This window comes from Opisthorchis viverrini, assembly GCF_000715545.1.
Source record: "Opisthorchis viverrini unplaced genomic scaffold opera_v5_157, whole genome shotgun sequence".
NCBI classification, from domain to species: Eukaryota; Metazoa; Platyhelminthes; class Trematoda; order Opisthorchiida; family Opisthorchiidae; genus Opisthorchis; species Opisthorchis viverrini.
The window spans coordinates 75,077-101,005 of NW_008751813.1; the positions used below are offsets into that span (position 1 = coordinate 75,077).

A 25,929-nucleotide genomic window follows, 5' to 3' on the forward strand; every position below is an offset into this window, starting at 1 on the left:
CAGCAAACAGTCACAAATGTGACCAATAAAGATGGTTGGTAAATGCCTGCTTTCGTGATAGGATCGGCACACGGTGCATGGATAAGCGGTCTTCGTCCAGTGCGGAGGTGGTGGACATTTCAGCGGATATCCTATCTTTTCATAAAGGAAACTACTCACAAAACTCCTCGACGAGTTTTCAGCAACCTTGTGAGTAGTTTCCTCTACGAAAATACACTGCGATATCTCGAATATCGTTCCAACTGAAACATGAGGCGGTCTGTGTGCAGCACATTCAGTTGTAGAATATCATAAACGAGAGATTCGTTCGAGTCCCCCGTGAAAATCAAATTGATTTGCAAATGAGTGCATTTCTCGATCTCCTATTCTCTTCGTGAATGTTGCTTTCAATGTACGGTAATGCCCATAACACGTTCTAAAGCGTGACTCAGTTGTTCTTCGATGCAGAGGGTAAGCCATGCCGGTTTCAATAGGAAATGTTTCTTTTGTTTCAACCTGAAGCAGAATGCAACCTATGAGCTTCTCATGAATCGTTGGAACCGCGGAAGAACATTCCAGAAACATCAGAGTAGAAAAGTTTGAATTCCCGTTAGTGAGAGGTTTTTGATGACTCTGATGGGCATTCGCTCAGAAGTTGCCGTAGTATTTTCCAAAACCCCACCGAATATCTCAGACAATTTCCACAATGTTCCACTGCTCACGAATATGTTAACGTTAGAGTGATAAGGCGCATCGGTCAGCACACGCATTCGAGTTGTTTAAACAGTTCTAACCCTCCACAGAAAAAGTCCGATTCTCACGAGGATAGTTGAATCTAATTTTTGTAGTCAGTATCTTCCAACCTTGTGATTCGCATACAGACAATCAAGGTCGTTTTCATAAATGAAACTACTCACGAGGTTGCTGAAAACTCTTCGACAGCTCACGACCGGTTCCGCCCTTCTTAGGGGTCAGGCCCCGAGTTTCCGTCAAACTTGTGTTCTACTGGAACACAAATAGGACCGTTTTCGAGAAATACACTCATTTTAAAAAACAAATTGATTTGCAAGTGAGTTTATTTCTCGAAAACAGTCCAGTTTGGTTCAAGAAGAACATAAGATTGGAATCCAGGTAGTTGTTCAAATCACAGGAAATCTACCGAGGACGGAGTGTGTTAATCGATACAAACGCTAAATAAGCCTCCAACGTGGATCGCAGTCTTTTTGACGTGTAACTGATTATTTCGTGTTTGCTGATGAACGACTTCGCGGCGAAGGACTTTGCTTCTTTCATTTGGTGCCATGACCGGGATGCGGATGAAGATCCCGTCATCAAAGCAGTTTTGAGGGGGGGGGGGGGGGATATTCCTGGAGGATTTCAAGGACGTTGGTTGGACTGGAGATCAGCCAGGGTAAGTTGGCGGTGCTGAAGACCCTCCTCAGAGGCCGGGCGAAGGTGACCATGGATGCGGCCAGAAGGGGGTTTGGAAAGGTGGACTGGGCCGCTGCGAAGAGAGCTCTTGCAGTGGAGTCTGATATACCGGCCGACTGCCAGGAGGCTGTGAGGCGGTTCAAGGTGGCCAGGACGGGCCTTGACATACCGGCCGACTGCCAGGAGGCTATGAGGCGGTTCAAGGTGGCCAGGACGGGCCATGATGTGACCTGTACTTCGCTAGGCTGCACAAGTGATTAGATCGTACCTTGCCGAAACTGGATGGATGGCGCCAGCGGTTGCTGTCTGACCATTTCGTTGAAGGAGTGCAGCCCGCACTTGGTCCCCAGTTGCGGTTGGAAGAGCAACTGACTAGTTGAGTGTGGAGGTGCTGGTGCGTCTGGTACGGGAATTGGCCGAGGCACCACTGGCCACTTTGCAGCCGCAGGAGAACAGCGATGATTCAGCAGTGGGGTACCTGCGGACCAGCTTGTCGCTATTGAGACAGATTCGCTTAGACACCTTTAAACGAGCCGATGCTACAACGATGGAAGAGTCATTTTCATGGTACCCGGTCACCGGTCAATAAAAACGCTATGAATTACTCTAATTTCCTCTGGTGGGTTGCGATTAGTGCGGTGACACGCTACGTTATCGAGATAGATGGGAAGAGGGAGCTGTGCACAGTTAACACAGGAGCAGAGGTGTCACTGCGGCCGAGTGGTAACGAGGCTGAATGTAAACCATCAGCCCAGATACAGCAGACAATTTTTGGAGCTGATTTCTTTAAAAGCGTAGAATCCGTGGTGGACCTAAAGCGTGGTGACAAAGTATGGCTCGGTTAACCAAACACTGCCGTGAGCTAACTGCATGTCCGAAAGCTTGCGCCTTGTGATGTGCCATCAGTACAGTCTGTGGTCGAGGAATACGCCGAACTGTTCACAGGCAATGAAGATCCGTTTGGAATGAACACAAAATTCCCCTCTCGTCCGAGTGCTTTCGACCTTGGGGTCCCCGTTCGCTGCCACTCCATCTACGGGAGGAGGTCCGTAAACAAGCTCCAGAGATGTTGGAAAGTGGCATAATCGAGGAAGCCAACAGTGCGTACAACTCCCCAGTTGTGCTTGTAAAGAAGGCGAACGGAAAATACCGGTTTTGCGTGAATTTCCGGCATTTGAACGAACCGACCGTCCTTTCCGTTGCGGAGATTTTTGATTCGCTCCAGCAATACCGGTATTTCACGGTGTTCGACTTGCGTTTCCGATTCTGGCAACTAGCCAATAGGTCAGAGCACCGAGAGAAAACGGTGCTTATGGTTGCGGGCACCCAATATCAATTTGGACGAATGCCGTTTGGTTTGTCCGGAGCACCATTCACATTCCAGCGCCTGACGCTTCGCTAAATGAAGTGACTACAGAATATTGTCGTGTACGGGGACGATATCGTTGTGTACAGCAATTCGGAATCAGAACACGCAGTTCACTTGAAGGCTGTATTGAAGCGGGTCCGGTAGGCTGACCTGCGGATAAATGAAGCCAAGACACAGCTCGCTCGGAGTTCGGTGACACTGCTGGGGCATAAAGTGGGTCACGGAGAAGTTAGCGCACTGCCCGAAAAATTGGCAAAGATCAAGAATCGTGCCGTTCCCCATTCAAAGCGGTCTCTATGGCAGTTGCTTGTACGAGCAGCATTCTACAACCGGTTTGTTAAGGATTTCAACACGATCGCTGCACCACTGTACGATGTGCTAGGTCAAAATCGGAAATTCGACTGGACCGGAGAAGCACATGGGGCTTTCGAGCGTGTCAAAGCGCGGATGTTGGATCAGCAACTGACCTTCATGCTGCCCAGGGTAGGAGGGATGCTCACTGGTGCAACGGACGCTAGTGATCGAGGTATCGGCGCAGACCTAAAGCAGAGGAGTTGAGTTATCGAACATATCAGTCGTGTCCTGACCAACGTTGAGAGGAAGTACTCAGCTATTGAGAAAGAATGTTTAGTGATCGTCTGGGCCCTGGATAAGTAGAGGCCAAACATGCTGGCACAAAAATTTCATGTCAAGATAGATCACAAACCCCTGGATTGGATCAGAATCACCAGAGATCCTCGCGGAAAGCTCGTGAGCTGAGCACTCCGGTTGCAAGAGTACTCCAGGATCCGGCTGTCGAGACCAGAGGCTGAAGAGGAAACCTTTAGGATCATGATTGGTGTTAGTAGCCTCGTCGGCGCAACTCGAACGGCAGGACCCTGTGTTACGGAAGGTTGCAGCCAACTTGTTGGATGGAAGGAGTATTGAGAAGTATTGAGAGGGAGACAAGGAATCGGAAACGTTGCAGTCACTTCGATCGGCTGAGTCTGAGTGGAGCTGGCATAATTTTCTGGAACGCCACAGATTCGGATGTTGTGCTTGAGACGGAAGCTGATAGTCGAATGCCACGAGGTGACATACAAGGGCGCAGCAAGACGTACGGCTTACTTCGGCAGAGGGCCTACTGACCCGGGATGAGAAGTGAGGGGATAAATTATGTGGTGTCCTGTAAGCGGAGCCAGCTGATGAAAGAGGATACGATAGAGGCTGTCTCAGAACTCGGCGAGTTATGGTCCGTTAATGTCACAGGCCTCCTTCCGTTGACAGTCGGTGACGGAACATCTGTCGCGGTGGATCGAGGCGGCAGCCTGACCAAATCAACAGGCAACGACGCCAGCGGATCGGCAATGCACCACATACCCAAAAAAGTCCAAGAGGACGTGTGCTGAAGTTAAACGTTTCAAAACTTTGTACAGATGAGATGTTTAATTTCGAATCTAATGGTGTGTAACGGATTAGTTCGTGTTTGCAAATAAACAAATTCGCAGAGAAGGGCATCCCTCCTTTCACTCATACAACTACCGAAAACTCTTCGTTTATGATGATTTACCGCCCAAAAGTTGCCTCGTGCTTCACCTAGATGGTTACATTAAAGACCGACCACTTCAACTAAATTTGAGCTGTTATAGTAGTTCTGGTGTTTTCGTCCCACAGACCACTTGCAATGTTAAAGACTGGTTTTTGCCTGGGGCAGTCATCGAAAGAATGCTACAAACCATCGTTCACAACATGGTAGGGTCTTTTCAGAGAACCAACTTCAAATCCATCGTTTTTAATTCAAACACTACAAACAAGCTGCTACAGTGGGAGATATATTTTGTTGAGGTTTTTCTCTTTCATTCAAACTACATTTCTAGCCTCACCAAGCCCCACTGGCGAGAAAACGAAGCTTTCACTAATGACCCTTGATAGATGAGCACAAGTAGCTCTTTACAGTACACCAGGGTCTAGCTGATGTTCCGTTAACTCGTGTAGCTGACTGGTAAAAGCGGGCCATCTGTATCCGACCTTGCACCTAGTCCTGTTTGCCCCCCCCCGCCCTACACCATCCACAAGTCCGACAGTTAAACATGTACCGTCAAAGAAACTGGTGCGTGAGCCAAACAGCATCGAGGATCGATTGAGCGAATGGTAATGGAGATCGTTTTAGGGAATTGTAGGTGTTCTGAAGTCAGTAACCGGCCTTGTCAGAGGAGCAGTGCCTTGAAACGGGAACTCCTTGGATTTTGAGAACTGCGTAACTCTCCCTGTCATTCTGCAGGAATCACTGTGATAGGCGTACATGAACGTGTTTCGTCACTGCATAGAAAAAAAAACGGGTTTTGCACCGGTTCGGATTGCAACGCTGACTCTGAGCGATCGCACGCTTCAGCTCTGCGTAAGCAGGCTTATATCGACCGGCGTGCTGCTTTGAAAATCGGTCAGCTACACACTCACAGCGCTAGTAATGCAGGTCACGAGTTGATAGTGCTACATAGAGAAAAGTTCTTAAGGTTATCGATCCTTTTGGTGAACGCACATGTTGCCGGTTAACGCACTGGTCACGCATGTGACGGGAATCGATCAGTTGTAGACGGGGGGTAAGTTAAAAAACTGTCAAATATGGTGGTCATTGAACAGGTTGAGGGAATGGTTACTCAACACTGATTTTCATGTGGAGCTTGAGGACTCCCGCCGGTACTCCAACCCTATTGATCCCTGAGTCAAACAGTGGAGTTTTCAAGGACAGAAATCCACAAATTCAATGAACTTCAACCGTTGGAACAAGAAATCAGCGAGGCATTAAGAATCAAGGCAGGGGCTGAACACAAGAATGATTGCCTTTGATGCAACCCTCCACATTGCAAGGCCGAGTTCATTCAAAGAAATACGGGACTGCTTCTACATCACTTTGCGTTTTCATTCCGGATTGAAGTGTGTGAAAGTGAAGCAATATTTAAGCCGTCCAAATTGGCTGTCGTAAGGGGGTGTACGTTGTAGGGAGAATGCCTTTACGACGTAGAGCCGAGATTGGAAAACTCCTGGTTAATCTTTGGTGTTCGAAACAGTACTGGTCTTCAGACCCACGTTTGGACACCCTGGCCACAGTTGAGCTTACCGAGAATCATGAACTGGGCGGATAACGATGCTTTGATGTCACATCAACCTGGCGACGTCAGATGGGTTGCATTGTTCATCGCACACCGGAGGGCGGATAAACGAAAATACAAATTCTGACTCCGCTCCCGCACCCCTTCAAGCAGTCAACCTTTTGTAAAACCCACGGATGGGCGTTTCAACCAGGCGATTGCACAACAACATCCGAGTATGTCATGCACTGCCGCTATTCAGAAAGCGCGTTTTCGATTGTGTAACGGGTACTTCAATCAAAGAATGTGTCCAGCGCCAGAAACTGCATTGGTTGGGATACGTGTTGCGTATGCCAAACCATCGTTTGCCGAAGAGAGTGCTGTTTTCCATGCCCAATTCAGAGTGGCGTAAACAGAGAGGTGGTCAACCCCTGACCTGGCAGAGGATTATGAAGGAGATCAGGAAACGCTTGGGTGCTGTCGGTGCTACTCGCCTTCCAGGATGAGGACCACGTGATACTCACTGTGCCTCGTTGGAGACACTACAAGGTATGGCTGCCAAACGATGTCAGGGGCGTTCTTGTTGTCAGTTTCTATCCAGATTGCCTGAGTGAATGTCTGGAGGTGTAGGCACCTCGGAATGATTGTGGTAAGCTACCACTAAGTCCCTTCCTCGTCCATCTTTATTCTTTTCTTTACAAAAAGGCTTTCAAATAAATCATGGTTGTACGGCAGTGAAGCATCGGTGTTGAACACTGGTGTCAGGCTGTCGATGATGATTCAGAAGTCGGTTTCATGTAACTATGAAGGCTTTTATCACGCGAAATCCTAAAAGTTTCTCGCATCCACTCGAGCGAATTCATTGAATAGTATTTGCTGTCTTTGAAAGATGACCCCAAAACCCATTTGAGTTTCCGGTACGTGGACTCTGCTGAGTTTGCGACCCGAAGTCTCCTTCCTCGGAGAGATACCCGTGAAAGGGCGCCTGTGCGTCCCCACCGACACCCAGGATAGCTTGCACCAGTTTAAATATCAATAGCTCTTTATTTGGGTTATTCTCACACGAATTGACAAGTTGTTAGGCAGATTTAGTCAAGAGAACCCCCCCTTCAATGAGGATTGGTCACCCTTTTACCCACCATGCGACTTTCGTACATAGTTGCGATAGATGGGAACTTCAATGCGCACACAACGCAGCAGAGAAACATGTTACAACTGCATTCGATTTTTAACGTGAAAGGTGCTTTTTGCAGCCATCCACTGAGAACCGGTTGTTCCTCAGTAGCACTAAGCTTAGACGCAGCCGCTACCTACTCCCAAGTACTGACGGATCCCATCGTCACCGGGCTCAAACCTTGAAATACACAGGTCGTACTGTCGTCTCGTGATATAATTTCATGAAATTTCCTCAGAAAAACAAACTGCCTACTTATCCACAGAACAAGTAGTTAGGTGGCGTTGTACAAATGGCCATCCTATGGAAAATGGATCGTACCTGGATAGGGAGAACAACAGATTGGTTAAAATACTGGAAACTGTTTGTGATGTTTTCGAGAGCATGCACGGAAAAGCCGACGCAAGACAATGCATCCCAATAGGTTCAGGTTGAAATTAGGTCGCTTTAATGTCAGCTCAGGCAAAGCCTTTGTGTGAACAAAGAGGAGCGGTGGAGACCTGGAAACCTGACACTTGATTCGAGCCAGTAATAGACCGACGAGTGGAATTTTTTGAACAACCGTCCACTCAGATTGAGCCAGCTTAACTCCTCTCAGTTTATGAGGCACAAGTGTACTTTCTTAGCCTGAAACGCCCTCAGGCTACTGCGTCAGTGAAGCTTTCATCATCGTTATTCAGAGACAGAGATGATTCGGTATTTAGCATTGACTTAATCGTTTGAATTTTTTGGAACGAGATCGGATTCCATAGAAATGGGACATGTATTATATGAGCCGCTCCATCGTCTATCGAACAAAGTACATTCTGTTCCAAGCGAGTATTATACATCATGACATGAGGACGCGAAATGAAAGCGGCTTCAGTCAAACTAAGTGCTGTTTGATCTCCGCGCCTTCTTGGTTGAGAACCATGTGATACTACTCGTAGGGGACCTGGCATGTGACAGATCCCAGTGAGACGCATAGTCTTTTTTTAACCTGCATACGTAGCTAAGGATCATTTGTCGATACCCGTCGAGCTTAAGTCTGGTGCGGTTCACAAAACTTTGGCTCTGTTGACGGTGTCTTTCTTCGACATGATACTCAGATATGGTTAGTTTAGTTAGTCTCAGCGGTCAGGCAATTTATTATTGATCGTTTAGCTTGAGGACACAGGACTCCTCCACACCGAGTTCCTAACCTTCCTTTTCCTTCCTAATCTTCATTCTTTACGGTTGGATGGGCGACCTTCTTTGAACTTAAAGGTATGCCTAATTACAATACCATTCTCATCTAATCTTAGCGCGGGAGGAGGGGGTAATATCCTCGAATATGATTCTAGCTCTTTACGTAAATATCTCCGGTTCGTCCAACTGTAGCACCCTTCCAGTGCCTAGCTGCCATGCCATCCGAAGGAAGCACGAGGGCTGGGATAGTGCCAGGTTGCTCAAGTCTAGACAGAGGAAGTCGAGAGGCAGAGGTCGGGTTCGGACTGCGGAACTTCCGTTCAGTAAATTCGCGATCTAACGACTTGGGCCATCTCGCCCCATCTCCGGTTTATGATTGACTAGTCAAAGCTCTAGTATAGTTCTGCAGCGTTGTCTTTCATTGTGTTTATCGTTCTCAATCGCACAGCACTACCATCCTGGAATCGAAACAGCTCCTGAAGAAATAGCATGACAGTGGATTATTGATCCGCAGTCCCCACAATCTTCCCGAGGTGGAAAATCGGAAGCAACCCCTGTTTGGATATCCGTTTTGAACTTTCAGAGTATTGTTCACAAATTTTCAATTTCTGACCTTTTGGAACTTTAGAGTGAACAGCGTAGTGAATGGCTTGCGCATCTTGAAAGTCACACAGGTACGGTAACAGAGGGGGGTAGTGTAAGTGTTGACGATAACAAGATCTCTGGGGACCGTAACGCTGTGTGCACAGCTTTGCCTTCTGGTTGGGACGCTTGAATTCTCAAATCTGAAGACCCTAGATGACTTCTAACTTTGATAACTGGAGCCATCGTAGTACGGTCTCAATTGGCCAAATGCAACTTGTCCACAAAGGTGTGGCGCAACAGCGAGCACCTGACAGAACCACTAGAGGACTAAATAAAGTTGGTTGGGAAACGTACTGGGCAGGCCTACCCATCGTGAAACGCTGTCGTCCATTTCGAGAGCCTGATGTCTCCATGATACGGGCCTACATCACCCACCCTACAGAATACCACAGTTGCGAGCACACCGTCTCCTTGTAGCCAGTCTGTGTAGCTACATTTTACCCATAGTCTTACGCCAAGTCTCCGTTGGACAAGGGATTCCGAGTCAATCACGCTGATTGCGTGTAACTCAAACGGCAACTAGCTGTTCGAAGCACAGGCACCTTGTCGCTGATCCTCACCCTTCAAGTTTGTTTCCAGTCTTTGCTAAACCGTAATTCGAACGTGGCAGTTTATCTGTTGCTGTTGATAATGACGAATGTACCGTGACCCCTATTTTAAATTTGCCGTCCACTGACTGCAATTTTTGCATACACATCACTGTAGGTAGGCATCGATGGTTGCTAATCAGGTGGGTGGGGATCTTTCACGTCCGGAAGTTGGGAGTTTCAGAATCATCATTAGTTTTGGCGTTTCATACTCTTATTTCGTGCACTACACGTCACCAACAAGAGCCCCGTCCACGGGGCTTGACAAGCTACGAGCACGCAGTACCGCCACGCTACACAGCAAGGCATGCACATCGACTGGTGATGAATTGGTTGAAAGGAAATTGCTAGATTTAGAAAACAATTAAACCATCCACTCGACCGATCGGCATTCGGTTCCATTACAGCATGCTTTAATTATTCACGTATCTGAAAAGGCCAGAGGACAGACGCCTAACCAAAACAAATTGTTTCTCCGATTCATGAGTAGTCAGCCACATGAACAAAGCTTGTCGGCTGGCGATCAGGAGCAGTAATCCGGAGGTGAGCTGATGGAAATAGTCGGATATCGTGTCGATTAGGCGGCTGCGGACAGGAGACACGCTTCGATTGGTCAGAATACGGGCCAATCAGAATCGAGAAATTTTAGCTCGGGGCTACTTGCCTCATCAAGAGGCTACTAACTTGACCTTGTAGAAAATTCTGTGATAGGTTTATAAACACGTCTGTAAGGATTTTCCTTCATACCCATTGAAGGTTGTCTCAAGTTACCGTGCCTTCTGATTGTCCGACAAGATGGAACAGCAGTCCAAAGGCCAGAAGCATAAGGAGCTGCGAATCGCGACACCAGTCCTCTTTCAGTAAAGCAATGTAAGCATAGAATACCAGAGTATGAATCAGCTAATGGCTTGGATGAAAAAACGAACGCCAACAACCACAAATGCATGAATATTACTTTCACCTAGAGTAGTAATCCCGTCAAAAGAAAAAAACAAATTCGGAACGTAAGCGGGAACAAAAACAAACTCATAAAGGAACTAGACCGGAATGGGAAATGTGACTGATGTTTTTGGAAGAAAGGTATAAACAAGAGGCGATCACTGAAAGCGAAACAAAGGAACAAAAGCATTAGCAGTGGATTATCGGTCAGTTCTCTTCTTTGATCGTCGAAGGAGACGTTCTCGCCGAGCCTGAAAATAAAAAGAAATGTAAACACAGTGTGAGTGAAACAGACATGCCAGGAGGAAAAACTAAGAAAACTCAAGCTGAAAACATTGAAAGCACGTTTTTTTTCGAAAAAAGAGTGAATAGCATTTCGTTCGCAAGCTTCAAGTCGGAGAACAAAATGTCGGGATCCAATTGCTTTTCAGGTCAATTTTTTGGGACACTAAACGGCGAGCACTCAACACAACGAACACACAGAGATCTGGTTCCACAGGCTGTAGGAAAAAATAGATCGCTTGCATTAAACGCGCGTCCAATACAAGAAACCCGAGGAAGCACTGCATAGGGCTGCCCAAGGCGAGCGTCACATTGAAGATGAACCGGGAAACTTGCAAGATTCACGAATCAGGAAGGCTCCTCGCATCCGTGAGGAAAAATTCCACAGGGACCAGCAAACAAAAATAACCCTCGGATACAAAAGAAACAGGATTGTGGGTTGACCTTCCAAGTTAATGAGGAATAAGCGACTTGGATGAGATCTTGGGTGCATTGCAAGGCGCATTTCACGATACGATCAGTGACGAATTCAGAGACCTTGAACAGACGAGATTCACGACGAACGAGCTTCTGGTTACGTGAGTGCAAATTCCAACAAGTGAACAGATGGCTCGCGGATTACACTGGCGGAATTCAAAGACATGCCTCCTCAGTGAAGCATATTCACAGGGTAAAACGGTTTCAAATTTGATGCCGCTGCAATTTGCAAGCTCTTCTGATGTCTTCACAAACCAGAACAGTAAGAACACGAAATTGCAGAGTCATCTCAAGCGAAATATTTGGACCAGTTCCGGAGAAACGGTTCCAAGTAGAATGCACACTCACATGACTCTCGTTTGGACAATCGTTATTCTTTCCTGGCACAATCATCCTGGTGAGCCCTCACCAAACAGGGGAAGCACTGGACACGAGTTCCGCTCTTACTAGCGCCAATTATCAGTACCCACTTAACTGGGATACGATTCGCAAAACGAAGATAGTGTTCTCAGCTTGTGGTAAGCGGTCACGGTGAATGTCTAATCACTTACTGGTCTGTGATGACGTTGATTCGCCTCACCGAATCCAGTATGTTCCAACGATTTTCTATTCATCTGAATACGTTTCACTGTGGGACACCAACGGATCCAATTGATGGCGATGCGTGCATGTCTACAGAGGATTTTTGTTTCACAGTTGGAGGAATCGTCGAAAGGCAAGTGGAGGATGCCAGCATGATCCAAACCTTGTTTTTTGCTTTCATTTGCAAACTAATTTGGTTTTTCGACTCACCTGGAACCCAGCTGAATCTCTCGTTTGTGATGTTCTCAGGCAACTGGATGTGCTGCGCCAGGCCGACTCATGTTTCAGTCGCTACGATATTCGCGATATCGCGATACATGTATATCTTTGTAATATACTACTCATAAGGTTGCTGAAAATCCATCGACAGCCCACGACCTGCCCAGAAGATTGCATCATCCTAAGTAGTAAATGTGATCGAGCTGGTCAGCGCATTTAAGGAGATACGTGTTAGAGACATCGCCAACGACGGCTTGGGCGTCTGTAGCACAGGGGCGATGCTGAAATCACCAAAATAAATCATAGTTCCCACGCAGTGTCAACGATGACGTTGTCATCTCAGAGGATAACACAAAACCTGGTTCGGCCCTGTGGATAGCGACAAAGAACAACTCGTCCTCCAAGGGATCTGTGAAGTCCATCACTGGAGTCGATATTGGGTCGCGATTTATCGTGTCAGCACAGCGTGTATCGCAAACATTCCTGAAGCCTGCCTCAGGAGTTAGCTAAATAGATTGCGGCACACTGCGCCGTAGCGTACATCCAACAGACTTCCGTCCGCCTTAAAATGCATTTACCATTGCTCTGCTTTCTATAACCTAAATGATCGTGTTACAATCGAGGGTGAGAGATAGAGCTTGGTTGTGTGATTGTGTTAGACGTGTCGCCTGGAGTTGTCCCAGACAATCATACCCACATAAATGATTGGGATGATCCCTGAATAATCATGCAATTTTTTTTACAAATCAATCACTTCGAAACTTGCAGCATAGTGGGTCAACACCACTGGCAGAGAGACCGCACTGAAATTCACTTACTGCGAGCAGGCCAACTGATTGACCTTCCCCTGTTTCCAACGTACACTAATGAGCAATCGAAATCGGGAGCTGATCTGATTTCTCCGAGATGATCAGTTGATAAGAGCATAACAGCCATATTCATGAGCGCTGAGTGTCTTTACGTCTGGGGCCGAAGAAAGCGGGTTGAAATGTTAGCATCTCGCAACTTAGTCCTCCTCACAACTACCAACAATCGTGCGTGACTGCTAGGACTGATCCGATACAATTTTTCATTCTTTCCTTCGTTTGATACGAGCTCGAGACAGCTCGGTGGTTCAAGGGCAATTCGCTGTCCGAAAGGTCCGTTGTTCGAACCCAACTTCCAGGATGAGGCAACGTGACAGTATCTCAGCCCTCGTGTTTCCTTCGGGTGGCATGATAGCCAGGCACCGGAAGGGTACATCACAGCTGAACGAGCTTGTTTGCTAAAATAGCAGTCACTCAGTCCGAATGACCAAAATTATGTTCTGGGCAACTTGGAATTACGTGGGAGCATCATAACTGGGATGGACGAAGGACGCTGTCAGACCTCATGACGAAGAACTTTGGGATTAAATTATTTCGTACTAATTTTTGGGACCGGTGTAGCGATTCGGAGATTCCGACGTGATAACACATTACTATTTGGTTCTTCGCTAATTCCCCGGCAAGATTACTTGGTTAGTTTCAGATTTGGCCGCGTTATTGCAAAAAATAAACGTGTGACTTTTTGATTTCCCCGTGCATAGCACGAATGTGTTCACATGTTCACATCATACCTACTCAGCGCAATCAGTCGAGAATGGACGCTACCGATGAGTTCCAATAAGGGCGAAAAAAGTGGAATTCAGCGGTGATATTTTGTCGAAACGGTATGATTGCGACGGGATCGTCCAAACCCGAATGATGTGGATGAGAAATGGGCAGATCCAGAACATACGTAAATGGCAAACGGGGGACGCTATCCGAGCAGTCCGACGCCAGTGATTCGCTGTTTACTTACTGTCCTCACGTAGTGTCCTGTGGGGCAGTTAGGTAACGCAGTATTATTATTGGGGCTAAAATAGCCAAAAGGCGATACATATTCCCTTACATGTTTTTATTCACTATGTTTCATTCCCAAGAAGAGCCATTCAAACAAGACTTCGCTTTCCACAGATGGTTTCTAGTTTTCAGTGAGGATCAGGCAATCACAGGTGAGTTCTAAGAAACTCGCATAAAAAAGAGCTCGGACTGTTTGAGGAAAGGAAAGAAAAGGCACGGAGGCAAAGGATGAGAACCACGAGCGAATGCCAGTAGACCTCGTCAAAGAATAATTTCGTGAAATACAACCAATCTACCTACTTGATCAAATTCTTTCATACGAATTCGGTTCTGACGAGCTTGTTCATCACGTTGCTTCCGTCTGTTTGTCTTATACACTGAAGCTCGGGCTACGTCGACCGAAGAAGTGTGAACTGGAGCTGACAGTGCATCATTTGGTTGTTGGGCGCGGGAAGCCAAATTGGGCACTCGGATTGCATGGCTGGTCACGGTTGGATTAGTGCGATTAGCTGACTGTAGTGGATGAGGTTGTGTTTCGTTGTGTGATTGAGAGGCAGTCCCGCCGGATCGAATGACATCATGAGGGTCGGGGACCACAAAGCTGTGTGAGTGGAACGGTGAATGCAGAGAGACACACTTTGAAAGTGCAGTAAGAACCATTAGGGACTTCGGGCATAGGTATGATTTGTAGTGGGTAGGATGGCAAAATAGTAAAGGTGGTATGCACCCAGACTAGGGGGAAACTCAAAGATCCCACCACCACTTTGAGGGGAACTAGAAAATATAAGCTATCGTCACCTGTAAAGCATCGCTGTATTTCCATTTCTAGGGGGTGGGAAATCGGACAGTATGAGTCCTCGGGTCACACACGGATTGTAATGCGACCAATCCGTTTGGAGCGTTTTATCGTAAGGAGATATTTAGGAAACCGGACTCTCTAATTGGGGATTTTACACCAGAACCTAAACGCTCTCCATCGACGACAGTCATGTTAGACAGTTGGCACCGGTGGTTCATCAACGCATCGGCGGGTTCATTCAGAACGAACTTGGTTTGGCCGATGGATTAACATAACGGCTCGATGTCCATCAAAGTTGGTGTTGTCGTCGCTAGAGGTACAACACAAATTCGTCGTAAAATTGTTCGGTTTCACGATCTTCAGTGGCACAGCCATTGATTGTCATTAGCGAATTCAATTATGGATGGACGAGTACTGAACACCTGAAGCCTTCACTTGAAAAGAAGTAAAACGATACAAGTCAACTTCAAAAGTACGGTTTGGAAATCCAAAATCCAAATAAAGGTTGATCACGTCAACACAGGAAGCCAGCGATACCGCTCAAATCGGTCTTCCCATCCATGAGGATAAAACTCAGTCTACGAGACATTTCGCTATCTTCCGAAGTCATCTCCTCGGGAAAAAATGCAGTACTCTCATTACGGGTAGCTGTTGCAGATATATGGTAAAAATTAAAAGAAAAATTCCAGTGTAATGAGGCCTAGTGACTGTTATTTTCAGATTAGCCTTAAATTAATGGATGGCATGGAAGGCGAGATGGCCCAGGTGGTTAGAATGCGAATTTACCGACCGGAAGGTCCGTGGTTCGAAACCGACCTCCGCCTCTCAGCTTCCCTTGTCCAGGCTCAGACAATCTGGTAGTATCCCAGCCCTCGTGCTTCCTTTGGGTGGCATGGCAGCTAGGAACCGAAATGGTGTTACAGCCGAACAGTTAATGGATAGCGTCACTGTGGAGAAATACACGCTAAAATGTAGCATTATCAACCAAAAAACCTGTCACAATGCAGTAGTGTGTTGGAAAGACAATGAGTAACGAGTTGGGATGATGAGCGATATCTAGGAGCGGTCTATCTGAACAAAATGTTCCCTATTTGAAGCTACAGTAAAATATCAGACTGTCTTTGTGATCCACTTGCCGGAATGAAAGATTACCTTCATAACTGAAAAGGCAAACAAGATAAACAATCTCTAAAAAAACTTTATCTAAGAAGATCGAAATAAAGCCACCACACGATGTTGGCGGATTCGTACACGAATCATAGCTGGGTAGTTAATCTCCATCCTCTCTTGTTTGCTTTATACGTTTTTCTAATCGTGTCTGATATCTTTAGCGTAATTGCCTAACTGGCTAACTCGTAGTTTCATTGGTCATTTGTGGCTAATCAGTGGGTAGTTAGGCCGGCAGTTGGGAGGATAAAGTGCCTCAAATCACATCAGGTGACCAAGCGTTGATCGGCTTTCCCAGGGTCTACATAACTTGTAAATTTCTCCCCTTCTGAGTTACTTACAGTTTGTCAGTAGTGTAAATATATTTTCAAGTTCCAGGGACTTGCCCTGCAGATAAGATACATCTAGCCAGAAAAGCGCAGCTGCTCTGGGCAGCTGTTTCGTCCTTATGTAGAAGCATGCACTTCTCACGAATCTACAGAGTTTCAGACCGTCAGGTTCTGGTGAAGGAAGCCAGATTAACCCATAAATCGGCATATTTCGCTGAATTACGATAAGCGCTTTGCCTCATAGGATTAGGGCTGACCGATAGGTTCGGCTAGCCGAACAATGCCACAACTACCCAACGCAGGTTTCCTGACACAATTGAGTCTTCGCCTGGAGGATGTGGCAAGCTAGCACCAAGTCCCTTCCCCGTCCACCTTTATTTTTTCCTTCCAAATAAATCATGGTTGTACGACAGTGAAGCATCGGTGCTGAACACTGATGTCATCCTGTCGCTGACGATGATAGTGTGCCATAAAGTTGTAACATGCATGCTCGATGTCATGGATGATAATGATGTCAACTCGACTCGAGGCGGAACGTCCTTAGCAGAATTTCTGAGCTTCGCACAGCGATCAAACCAAAGAACAAATTACATGAAGTGAGCTGTCAATATTCTCCACAGCGACATCAGGCACCTTCCAATTTCCTTACAGGCTGAATCTAATGGGAAACTCGAGTTAATCATGTGAATTCTACACAATTATTTCATCCAGCTCGAACGTCTGAATATCGGACAGCGGAGTGGATTAATCGTGATTAAAATTGGTTCCGAATTTTGTTCAAATTGCAGGAGAGTGGTTGGTAGGTGATGAAAGGCCCAGGCCGGATCAGATCAGCACAATTGGTGACTCTAAGTAGCCTGGAAAGGAGGGATAATCCATAAATTGCGTACACTTTCGACGTAAGCAGCCGGTCGACACGTAACCATGAATCCTGCGACTGAAGGATGAATGGCGCTATATCGCCCATCAGCTGCCCGCGGGCTGGCAGTTGGCCTTTAACTAGTCGCCGGGAGGTTTGAAACACTCGAGTTTCGTGAACTGCGTACTGCCAATGTGCAGGTGAAGGCGACCCACGTCATTTTGCGCCAGCGCGGCCGGCCAATTTTACCAACAGCTCCACTGAGTCGTATCGAAAAATGCGTCCATTCGAACACGATGCGACGACTAAGCTATCGATTGCGGAAGCATTCGGTGTCGACGATGAGTAGGTACGGCTCACGGCGCAAAACAAAGCTATCAGAAATCAACGGCATTAAAACTTGACTTATCAGCGGAAGACGGTTTATACGAGGAAATTTCTGTGTCCAGAGGATATACGGTATCGGAAGAATGTCCAAGAACGTCACAGGAACATTATTGCAAGAGCAGAATGGGGCACTTGGCGAAAATGGCTATCGATCAAGAAATACCATCCGAGATACGACTGGAAAAAACATGACTGACATTTCGAGAAATGCACTCATTTGCAAATCAATTTGATTTTCACGGGGGACTCGAATGAATCTCTCGTTCATGATATTCTACAACTGAGTGTGCTGCACACAGGCCACCTCATGATTCAGTTGGCACGATATTCGAGATATCGCAGTATATTTTCATTAAGGAAACTACTCACAAGGTTGCGCCTACCTGATGAGCCCAAAGCAGAAGGGCAAAACCGGTCGTGGGCTGTCGACGTGTTTTCAGCAACCTTGTGAGTAGTTTCCTTTAAGAAAATGACTGACATTTGTTTTTTTGCCGGGAAATAGTTTTGTACCGCTACATATTTGGTTGTGGGTTGGTGAACGCTTTTAGAACTGTAATGCTTTGGGTGTGGTTTCGTCGCTGATGAGGTAAAGTGCGAGTGAATTCGCACTTATTGATCGTAACCACCGTTAAATTTTTGTGTACCTTTAAAATGCTGAGAGAATGAAGATTCTGCATGCTCAAACGATTTGGGCCCTTTTTAGGTCAAATTACAAGCTAAATAATACGCCTACGTAAGAATAAGAGACTGAATGCTCCTGAAAGGGTGATTCTTGTAGAGAGGGAGAACGATACCATCCAAATTAACTGCCATTTCGATTTTCTGACGATTGCAATCGAGAGATGGGGAGCGGAAGATGCGTAGAATCAGGTATGGGTCACGTGAGCGGCCTACCACACAAGGGTTCAAGTTGCCTATATACTCGGTGCGACAACAATGTGATGCGACGCAGTTGACTGTGCTAAGCACATTATTAAATTGCGAGCAACTGAACACGCGCCATCATCCAATTGTAAACTCTGTACTGATTGTGAAGCGTTCAATAAAGACCGCACGGTAACGTAAGGAAGTTCAGTACTGGCTAGCTATTACTGTGCACAAAATCGTTATCTTCGTCCATGGATCGCGATGCGTCATCGATGCCCCTGTGTGAACCGCACCATCTCATCTCCACCTATCCTAAGTGTAGTAGCCGCTTTGGTGTGTCAGAGAGTTTGCGCGCGTGTGTCCGTTCGTCAATCCACGATCGATCTGGCATGTGACTTTAGGGGCTGATTAGGTGAGTGTCCGATTGGTTGGCACGCTTGCGTGTCTTTCCTTCAATACATTAGAGAACTGTTTGTGAGATGATTGGATAAGTGGCTCAGTTTTCTGCTTACCCGTTAAAAGGCGGACCTGTTTGCCCGCATGTACACAGTACACCCGCGTCCTTACCTACGTGTTTTCTGACTTAGTTTGAATTTACAATACTGGCGACGGGGTGGTGCCTACTAGGGTGATTGCAGTAGGGTCAAGCATACCCGAACTCCCGTTTGTATAAAAAGGGGACGCTGCGCATAAGGGTTAACACAATGCTACCTGACCAATCAACGTACCGCACTTCATTGGTGCCGTTCCGGCGCTTAACTGGTACCTCATCTCCTGCACACGCTGCCGAAGCTACTTCCACACCATGGTAGTCCGTTAATCCCAGTGGAACAGCATCACGACCACTGGATCCGAGCTGATAGGGGGCGGTACTGTATTCCTCGGAACTGGTTGACGGACGACCTGTTTCGGCGGGGGTGGGAGTAGATGGTCTTTGAACCAGTGAGGCTGGAACATGGTGTTCGTTGAACCAAGGAACAGTAGAACCTAGATAGACACACAAAAGTGAGGGAATCGAAGGCGAATGAAATGTAGAATGGTGGTGAAAGGAGTAAATTTTCCATATCGAAGGACAATTCAGTTTTGCCAAAAAACAGCCTGAACAATTGCTGAGTAGGGTATACGACTGAACATTGTCATATGATATAGGTGGGTTTAAAAACTCAGTTGGATGCCACGATTACCGGCAAACCTTGTGTCCAATAGCTTCACGCCTTCATCAATAAGCACCTGGTACCTAACAGAAATCTAGCCAGGTTGGCTAGTCGGTATTTGTCAAGTCTTTACTTTTGTACGATCTGGGGATATTAGGGCATGACATGAGTATATGAGATGTGCGCAAATTTTGAGCATAAAATCATTTCAGTGTGTGTGCGGCTACAGAGAGGTGGCACAGTGGGGAATACTATCCCGATCTTCGCATCCCCCTTACAACGAACTTCCGTGGGACTTTTCTAAGTGAGGCGGCCATCAAATTCTTGCAAGGACCATTAGTTAGGATGATTGAATTCAGACAACTGTTACAGTCCGTCCACTCAAGAAACCGTATATTGAGAACAATGGTCTAATCGGTTAGTTGGGGTAGAGTTGTCCTCATGTGAAATTTACACAACTAGGCATTGAAAGTGGCGACTTCGGTGCAGTCACTGGCTGCGTTCTCGAGCCATCCTGGCAAGTGTCACTGAAGATAGATGCGTCGCGTTCCAGAGATACCATGCACAAATACGGAAGTTTTAGCCGTACCAAATTTGGTGGCCTTTCGGTCATTCAAGAGCTCCGCCAGGATGACGATCGTCTGATGATGATGATGATGATAATAATAATAATAATAATAATAATAATATAAATCTTTCAGTTGCAACTGCCCAAACTTAGACAGGGGAAGTCGAGAGGCAGAGGTCGGGTTCGAACTACGGACCTTCCGGTCAGTAAAGTCACGCCCTAACCACTTGAGCCACCTCGCCCCCATGAAGCGTGGTCGACGGGATCTGTCAGAAGAGAATTCCCACTCCCCAGAATCATCTGGCCTACCTGTTCATTGCTAATTCCACGTTCCCAGCTGACATTGACAACAGCAGTTTTCGAAGACCTTATGCAAGTGACATAGTAGCTTTCTCACCAGCTACGCCCTTTGTCGCATACGTATATCAGAAGACAATTCAGTTCACGAATATGTGCACGTCTATTGGGGCAACCGGTTTCGTTCGGCTTTCCTAGCGTTCGCTGTGCGTGGGTCTACTGGTTGATTGGATTAGATTGGCTTTTTTCGAGGTGTTAATGGTGGTGTAGGACTGCAGTAGTGAAAGGTCAGATCTGCGAAACCAAACTGTCCAAACGTTTGTAAACTATCAGTTCAAGTGCAGCAACCGTCCAACATGGAGGGATCAGAGGCCAGCAGGTTGCCCACGCCTAATGAAAAGGATCACGAACGCATTAATCCACCATGCAAAGTGAAAAAAAGGAAGTACAGTCTTTGTAAGAACCATCAGCTCACTCATCATCAGCATCATCAAAGCCAGCAACACCACTGCTGGCACTGATGTTTCACTGCCGTACAACCATAAGGTTCGTCTATATATATATATATATATATATATAGTAAAAGCCCTAGGGTGAAAAGGAGAGAAAAAGGGTGGGTGAGGGAGGGGACCTAGTGCTGGCCTATGTCAAGCATACTGAGGTGCCTGCACCTCCAAATCCGACCTCTGCCTCTCGACTTCCCCTGTCTAGGCTTCACGGGAACCCCATCCTGGAAGTACAACAACACTAAAAACACCCAAACGCCTCGTGATCTCTTTGACGCCTTTCTGCCAAGTCATGTGTTGTCCAGCTCACTACAGATCTTTCAGTGTCAATATTAGCACTATTAGTAGCTGGGACTATTTATTCAAAAGAGCTGGTAGCGAGAAGTCCAGATAGAAATAAAATAAAATATAATAATAACAATAATAAAACTTACCGAGGTCGTCGTCCATGAACGATTGTTCGAAAACTGGGGGCGGAGGACCAGGATGAATAGCAGAGAAGTCCACATGCTCCGAAACCGCTACCGACACGGTCGACTGGAACTTAGAACTCCAACCGTTTGCTGTGCTGAATGCGGACGACCTGCTGGTAGTTGATGTGATGTGTGGATCGGTACGGCTTCGGAGTCCAAATCTAGCAGCTCGCCATTGGCCTAATTGTTGCAGTAGCGCAAGTTCGACACTCTTTGAATTTGTTGGTGCGACGGAGTTGCTGGAAGAAGGCAGGGGACCGTTCACAGCCCCAAGGAGTGTGGACTTTGCCTCGGGCGGAGGGTCATGTACGTAACATTTTTTCACCTCGTAGCCGGATGGTTTTCGTGAGGTCACCTGCTGACGGTTTACACAAGAAATTCGCTCTGTCTTTGGGTTAGCAGATATGGCAGGTTTACAAATGTTTTGGAACGATGTCCGAGCAGGTACAGAGGGGCGGCGATAGCGAGGCTGAAATGAAGCACGTCATCAGAGCATATGTTGTGAATGGAATTTTAGCCGGGCACTTCGACATAGCATACAAAGCAAACCAATCACATCGCTGAAGAATGAACACCATCGCCTGCTTAGATGCGATGATTCAGCGCACGACAAACGTGCGCTGATGGAGTAGTGGGAACACGCTCACTTCTCAGGTCAAACTCATGGACGACCAAGGAAATTCGGTACTAGTGAGAATTAATCAGAGCGAAACTCGAATCCAGTGGTTATCCCGTCTGGTGTGGACCCGCCGGAGTAATCGCATCAGGACATCGGGGGGACCGTTTAAATGAGAGCGATGTAAACGCGAAAAAAGTAACAGTGGAACGGCATGCATAACGAGAAGTATGTAGTGCTGCTCTTAAACCGGAATGAACATCTAGTTCCACACAAACAACAATTTATCCCGCTAAGAAACTGTAATAACCGTATTCTTTCTCAGCTTGATTCTCGGTCTGAACCTTTCAAGCTAGCGTTCCCGTCAAAGCAACCACCAAAGGTGCACAACGTGTATTAACGCCAAGTCTAAAACAGATGTACAGCGCCATTTATAACCGGCATTGGGCGGACACCGAGTTAAGATTGGCTGGTGGGTCCACGCTCTCGGCCAATTAGAGCTTAGCTAGCGTTCCGTCAAAGCAACCACCAAAGGTGCACAACGTGTATTAACGCCAAGTCTAAAACAGATGTACAGCGCCATTTATAACCGGCATTGGGCGGACACCGAGTTAAGATTGGCTGGTGGGTCCACGCTCTCGGCCAATTAGAGCTTACTTGGATGCGGCCCGATCTTCTGGACAGTCGCTTGCGGGATAGGCTTCTTGGTTGTAGTAGCGCTTAACTACGAGCAGGAAAGCGGTATAGGCGCGGGATTCCACTAAACATTTGGTAGACGATCAACCTGATTCCTTTCCTTTATCGAAAAGAGCACCCGGCCCACCGAAGAACACACATGTGCATGAGGTTCACTTGACCGAGGTACGAATAAGGTTTTCAAGAGCTGGACCTATTCTACCGTCGTCGATACAGAGGGCCAATTCAGACTTACGAATGCAGACTTAGGAGCTGACCATCCTAGTTTCTTCATTCTGAGCTGTGGCAGAAAGTCCCATGGATGCCCTGCTCAGGTTTCCCCGTAGCATTCACAGAAGTATGTGCGTGCGTCGGCGGTATGGCTACACCAATTTTGGGAATTCTGTTGATAATCCTCCAGAGAACACTGGAACTTAGGCCAGAACACCTTCCATTGCCGAGAACCATGCATGCTTACGTTATTCAAGGATGCAGTAAAGAGTATTCAATCGAGAGTTTTGTGCTGCTCATCAGAGTCCACAAAGAAAACCGAACAAACAATACTTTTCACCACGTATTTCTAACTCCGAGCTGTCGGTTTTGGCCTCATGTACCCTCGTTGCCAGATAAACAAGACTGGAGACCAGCACGCCATTTAGCTACTTATGAGTAGGCGAAAATTAATGCGCAAAGAGACAGAGGTCGAGAAACGTTAGGACAAACTCCTGGTTTCGTCAAGCATACAAACACGGAGAAATTACCTCCTCGATGGCATCATGCACAGTAAATTCGTTAACGTTCATGTCACGACGTTGCTGTTGGCCCAGTTGAGTTGCACGATCGACACAGTAAACCGATAGCTACCGCATCCCCGGTGTTATTTTACTGCTCGTTCCCAAAGGGCACAGCAATGTAACAAAGGATGTTTAATGAGCTTCATAGCTACCGCTCCCCGGTGCTATTTTACTGCTCGTTCCCAAAGGGCACAGCAATGTAACAAAGGATGTTTAATGAGCTTCATAGTAAGAAAAATCGGGATCATCGATTGGGTGGCCCACACACTTGCACAATGACGTGTGCTGTTTTTATGCTGAGGTAATGGGACGCGGTGCCTTTAAATGTCACGATTGGATTCGATGCACCCTAGATAATTTTGCAACCTCAAATGTTACCAGCTTTGGTGCGCACACGAGCTACGTACCTTTTTACTCAACGAAACTGACACACTGGCGTTTCGCGTGCGTCTGGTTAGCACATCGCTGTTTGTACTTGTACCTTGCAGTGCTGGTGCACTCTCCATAGGGATTGTTTGCGCACGAGCGGACGTTTTTTTGGTTTTTGCAGTAGTTTCACGCGAAGCAGTTATTCGGCCAGCGGTTCCGATTGCCCTTGGTTTCGAAAGTGGGTTGGCAACGGATTTGATTGCATGTGCATTCTGCCGGACCATGTTGGAGTCGATTTGATCGGGCTTCCACTCCAAAAATTTGCGTTGCCCCCTTCGTCCTGCCTGGTGTGCGGGTGCTGTAACGGGGTGAACAACGAATAGTTGCCAGAAGGTTTAGACAAATTAAACAGTCGGTCAAACTGATACTGTCTGGCGAACGGCTTACTCTTATTTGCACCATACAACCCTATGGTGCTGCCATGCCACCAGAAGGAAGCGTGGGGGATAAGATACTGGCAGCTTGGTCGGGCCCAAACAGGAGCATTCGAAAGGCAAGGGTTGAGTTCGAACCACGGACCCTCCTGTTTGTAAGCTAACTCCGTAACAGCAGAGCTATTTAAAACCAGGTGGCGATGCTTGCAAATGTAATTCCGAAGCAGAATAAATACAACATCTAATGATGAAGAACATACCAGTTATGGAGAACATTTTGGTTATTTTTGGCTGGGTTCAGGATTGGCAGCGGGGTGGCTAAAACGGCCTTCAAAGGAATTCATTCCCTCACTTTGATCTGCTATGCGTTTGGAGAACCCAACTGATGAAATCACATAGAACCATGCCTCAATGACTAGCCCATCCAGTCTACCACAGCGGAAGGGATATCAGAAGCCGGAACGCCGGACTCCAACATTTGCAGTCGAACTTGCCGGATAAACCAAGGTGGGTACGAATAAAGCTAGCTAAAGACGAGGTAAGTGATGCAACCATTGTACCATTCCGAACAGCGCGTATTGCGGCATTGGGTGGGCTCTGCAGCCGGCAGTGATGACGATGGTGTTGAAAACAACTCATGGTTACTTAGGCTGCTGGTCACAGGCACCATGTTAACTGTCACGGTCATAGAAGCACCGATAAGGAAGTGGACCCTACACACCATTTGTGATCTTCCAGCATCATTATATTCAATATGCGTAGATCCGCAGACAAGGACAACATGAGACTCACTCCACCCCCCCCCACCCACAGCACTAACACAAACAGCAAGGCAGTTTACAACAGACTCGGTGACAGAACCAGTCGATCAATGATTTAACCTCGCCATAATTGATCAAAACGGACATGAGGGCACGTGGGATAGGATAGCACAAATATCAGTTAACTGGTAAGTGAGGGCCAGATGACGAACAAACTGTTGTTGCATACGATAAGGTGAGATCAAGTTCTGCTGTATGATAGGTCTATCGATCCACTGTGCTGGTCATTCTAGAGCAGATCCGAATAGTTTGAGCTCATCTACGGATACCATAAGTTGACTGACCGTTAAATGGTTCAAGAAGAACACAGTCTACAACGAAGTGGATAGAAAAATACTCGGGTGCTGGTGAATTAGGGTAGGTCCTTGAGCATCCGGCTTAGAGTCAAAATTTTCTACATAAAAGTGTCTAGATGAACACCGTTTCTCACAATTGATTAAGACCTCATTCAGCACACGGTTGATATTAAGAAATGTAAATAAATAAGGTCACGTTGATTGAAAGTGCACATGCTGACAAAGCTCAAAACATTTTTCGCTTGGATGTACACACAAGCCGAACGATATCCAATCACTATTTAATGCTCATTTGAAACAACCAGACCAAAAGTGGACCCGGTAATCTGATCGAACTGAAAACAGGGCCTACCTTCAACGTGCGCACTAGCAGGGGGCGGATCATCGGCGAGCAGACAGCTCTGCTCATGTCGTTGGAACGAACGCAGAGAGTCAGAGATTGATGGGGTAATGTCAGTCCATGGTTGGAAACGGCTGAAATTACTCCATGACGCGTACACAGGGAGGTGACGACTGAAAGGAGCCTTTTTCACATGTTGTATCTCCGTCAGTGAGTCGGATTCACAGTCCACAAATACGGTTGGCAGCGATTGAAACATCGGTGGCAGATCGCGATCAGACGTGCCACGAGCGGTAGCGCCTTCAGCGGGTGTTGAGGGTCTTGGCTCTTTGGTTGGCGAACTTGGGATGCTTGGTGGTTGCCTAGTCGATATCGGCTGGACAAATGCTCCCACCGG

At 46.8% G+C, this 25,929-nt stretch overlaps 1 protein-coding gene across 1 annotated transcript; it reads right to left on the reverse strand.

Annotated features, from left to right (window-relative positions):
• Positions 1 to 1,679: 1,679 nt before the first annotated feature.
• Positions 1,680 to 25,929, reverse strand: T265_14199 (hypothetical protein; the record flags this gene model as incomplete). Its single annotated transcript, XM_009172506.1, has 7 exons — positions 1,680 to 1,932; positions 3,486 to 3,829; positions 14,082 to 14,382; positions 18,918 to 19,176; positions 21,149 to 21,656; positions 23,680 to 23,999; positions 25,545 to 25,929. Coding segments are annotated over 7 exons (2,370 nt in total), but the record flags the coding sequence as incomplete, so codon positions are not given.